The sequence below is a fragment of the Mus caroli genome, chromosome 11, assembly GCF_900094665.2.
Source record: "Mus caroli chromosome 11, CAROLI_EIJ_v1.1, whole genome shotgun sequence".
Taxonomy (NCBI): domain Eukaryota; kingdom Metazoa; phylum Chordata; class Mammalia; order Rodentia; family Muridae; genus Mus; species Mus caroli.
In genome coordinates this window covers 72,486,669-72,490,792 of record NC_034580.1, presented here as the reverse complement: position 1 = coordinate 72,490,792, position 4,124 = coordinate 72,486,669, and the positions used below count along the sequence as shown (strand labels likewise).

General features: G+C 37.5%; 1 protein-coding gene across 5 annotated transcripts in view; it reads left to right on the top strand.

The window, feature by feature from the left end:
- The window catches only part of Taok1 (TAO kinase 1), a 72,464-nt gene that overhangs the window by 42,177 nt on the left and 26,163 nt on the right, over positions 1-4,124 (top strand). For all 5 annotated transcript variants that reach the window (XM_021178413.2, XM_029483184.1, XM_029483183.1 and 2 more), the window contains 2 exons: positions 3,007-3,174; positions 3,484-3,687. In XM_021178413.2, coding sequence (XP_021034072.1) covers positions 3,007-3,174; positions 3,484-3,687 — 372 coding nt within the window. The remainder of the gene's footprint in view (positions 1-3,006; positions 3,175-3,483; positions 3,688-4,124) is intronic.

Sequence of the window (4,124 nt, the reverse complement as noted above, 5' to 3'; positions counted from 1 at the left end):
ATCCCAGCAACCACATGGTGGCTCACAACCATCCGTAACGAGATCTGGCGCCCTCTTCTGGAGTGTCTGAAGACAGCTACAGTGTACTTACATATAATTAATAAATAAATAAGTGTTATTTTTGAAGCTGGGTGTGGTGGTGCATTCCTTTAATCCCAGCACTCAGGAGGCAAAGGCAGGTGGATTTCTGAGTTCGAGGACAGCCAGGGCTACACAGAGAAACCCTGTCTTGAAAAAACAAAACAAAAAAAGTGTTATTTTTGGTCCTGGCACTCAAATAGGACTACACGTTAAGCATGTATTATACTCATTCAACTATTTTCCCCAACCCATTTAAGTACTAATTTTTGTTTTTTTGAGACAGTGTCTCACTGTGTATCTATGACTATTCTAGAAATTACTACTACACGGCCTTTGTTGTTCTAAAAACAAAAATCCCAGGCGTTTGATTTTACCAAATGAAGACTTGTGAGCCAAAGACTGTGTTGAAAACCTGCTAGCTCAGAAAGACAGAAAGCATCCAGCTAACCTTCCTCTTCAACCTACATTCCACAAGGAAAAAGACTTTCTTCTTCTCCACACTTCAGATCAGTGTCCTTCTTTGCACTTCTTTATGTTCACTCCCTTTATGTCAACTGGTTGGTTGCTCTGTCTCTTGACCTAGAGTTGAGTTTATTTAATCCTGTTTACAGAAAGCTCTTAGCTGAGTCACACCACAAGATTTCCAGTTGGGATCAATGTGATCTAATATCCTGACCTTGAACTCAACAGAGATTACACTACCTCTGCCTCCTGAGTGTAAGGTTAGACATGTGAACCACCACATCCAGTACTAGTATTTTTAATCTTATCTTTTGACAACTTTTATCTGTGGTTCTGAGTATTGAACTCAGGGGTTTGAATACAGTAGGTGGGCATTTTTCCAATTGAGCTACCCCACCCCAATCCTGGTAACTTTATCTTAAATACTGCATTTTGTTTTAAAAAATTCTAAAGATGTGTGTGTGTGTGTGTGTGTGTGTTTTGGGGAGTGGGCTATTCTCAGGCTAGAAGCTACCAAGTACTACTGATCTTCCTCCATTTGTAGTCAATTCCAACATGTTATGGATTTTGAGATTCAACTCTAGCTCATTTAGCAATGAAATATTACAAACATGGGGTAGTTTTGGATTGACAAGGTAACTTAGTAAATACAGGCATTTACACAAAGCCTTAAGACCTGAGTTCTATCTATGGAACCTATATGTTAGAAGGAGAGAACTGGCTCTCAGGTTGTCTTCTGACCTGTGTGTGCACCCCCTGACACACACACAAATGTTTTTATGGTGTTAAAATTAAAAATATAGATTCTCTTTTTCTCTTTTTAGCTGGCTATTCTGGTGTTTCATTTTAGTGTTAACCATTTAATTTAATTGCACTGGTAGTAATATAATAGTTTTACTAAATTTAATGTAGTGTTTTGTTTTGACACAAGGTCTCACTTTGACTTGCCTGTAACTTGATACATAAACCATGGTGGCCTTGAACTCACAAAGGTCCTCCTGTCTCTGCCTCTCCAGTGTTGGGATTAAAAGTGTACACTACTACTTATTGTAGTACTTAAAGGTTTTTTTGTTTTTTTTGTTTGTTTGTTTGTTTGTTTCTTTTTTGAGATAGAATCTAATGTATCCCAGGTTGGCCTTGAAATTTTGCTTTGTAGTTGAGAATGATCTCTAAACCACTGATTTTCCTGCCTCTATATCCCAAGTGCTATGTGCTCTCCTGGGATTTAGTAGGACTTCATGATCTTAGACAAATACCAATTGAACTACATCCCTGGCTCTTTTCAAATCTCTTGATTTTATGCTGAAGAAATGGGTCAAAAAAAGAAAGAAAGAAAGAAAGAAAGAGAGAGAGAGAGAGAGAGAGAGAGAGAAAGTAAGAAAGAAAGAAATGGGTCAGTCAGTGATCAAGAATACTGGCTCCTCTTCCAGAGGACCCAAGTTTGATTTCTAGCATCCACAGTTGTTTCTCCTTTCATTCCTGGGGCATATGACACCCTCTTCTGGTTTAATAGGGCACTTCATGCACATGCTGCACAAGACACATGTATGCAAAATACATTGTCAGTAAATACAGATAAAAAGTATTAAAAACATATTGACTAAGCAGTAATGAGAATTTGACTCTAGTTAGGAATTGTTTCAACAAGACTCATGAACTAATTTTATATTAATCTTTTAGAATTCCAAAACAGGTAAATTTTTTTCACTAATATCAGCTAAATAAAACCTACAACAAATATCTGGGCATACATATACATATATCATACATACATTTGATAATATTACTTGCAAGCAATCACAGTATATAGGAAACAATAATTCCTGTTTAGTTCCAAGGAAAAGTCACCTATGGTCTCAGATATAAAAGCCTGACCAACTGAGCACTCACACTGTCAACACATTTTAATAGCCTGGGTATGACTGTTTGTTTATACCTGTATTTCAGCAGTAGAAGGATCATAAGTTCAAAACCAGTATTGGCTGTCATAATGAAACCTCATCTCAAGAAAAAAGAAACCCATAATGTCTAAGTTCTAGTTAATCAGTAGTGAAATTTTTTAGTATGTATAGGTTTTGATAATTTCAACTGTATTTTCACTGGCCAACTAAAAATATTCTGGTGAGGTTTTTTTTTTTCTTCCCGAGAAGCTGGCTGTCCTGGAACTCACTCTGTAGACCAGGCAGCCCTTGAACTCAAATCTGCCTGTCTCTGCTTCCCAAGTGCTGGGATTAAAGACGTGCGCCACCACACCTGGCTCCTGATGAGGATTTTATTCAAGACTATTTAGGCACAAGTTGACCGTAGAAGTTACTACTTTCTAAGTGTCAACAGTCATAGATATAATAAAATTGCATAGCTGTAGATTGTATGAATCTATCATAATTATAGGTTATGAAAAAGGAATATATTGGAACTAATTAGGAGAAAAAAGTAACCTATTTTTATTTTCTGTTCTTCTAGCACATGTTTGTTCTTCGAGAGCGCCCTGAAACAGTGTTAATAGATCTTATTCAAAGGACAAAGGATGCAGTAAGAGAGCTGGACAATCTGCAGTATCGAAAGATGAAGAAACTCCTTTTCCAGGAGGCACATAATGGGCCAGCGGTAGAAGCACAGGAAGAAGAGGAGGTATATACCTAAAAGTGACACAAATTTTGAGTTTAATTTTATTGATTTCTTACAGTACTTGCCCAGAATACCTTTTATGTTACTGGTTCTAATCTACTTTGCTCTTATCATTGATTCTTTAAAATTCTAGTTACAAACAAAGGTCTTTAATCTTGTTATTATAATTTTTTTTCTATCCAACCCCTTTAGTAAAGCCTACCAAAAGTTTTTCACTAAAGAAATCTGTTTGTGTTTGTCAGGTTTCTCTTCTACTTTAATCTTAGTTGAGAAAAGATTTTGATATTTTAATCTATTGGTCTTTTTCCTTAGGAGCAAGATCATGGTGTTGGCCGAACAGGAACAGTGAATAGTGTTGGAAGCAATCAGTCTATCCCTAGTATGTCTATCAGTGCCAGCAGCCAAAGCAGCAGTGTTAATAGTCTTCCAGATGCATCAGATGACAAGAGTGAGCTAGACATGATGGAGGGAGACCATACAGTGATGTCTAACAGTTCTGTCATCCACTTAAAACCTGTGAGTGTTTCCATGATTTGTCTTTGAAGTTTAAGTACTTTGGAATCTGGGTGTGGTGGTGCACACTTGAATCTTAGCACTTGAAATGAACAGGATTTCAAGAGTTCCCTTAGCTACAGAATGAATTTGCAGCCTTCCACATAAGACCTGGGCCACATAAGACCCTGTTTACTACCACCATCCTAGTAACCCATGAAAACAAAAAACCAGTTTGGGTTTGCTCAGTGGTTAAGGTCATTTGTTAACATTTCTAAAGGATCTGAGTTTTTTTTCCTAGGATTCCTAACAAGTAGCTATGTCACTTACAGGTTGTATCACACCTGTGTATAATCCCAGGTCCAAGGGATAGAATGCCCTCTTCTGAACTCCGTGGACACAGGTGGTCTCACTCACTTATGCTCATGCTCGATCGCTCTCTCTCTCTCTCTCTCTCTCTC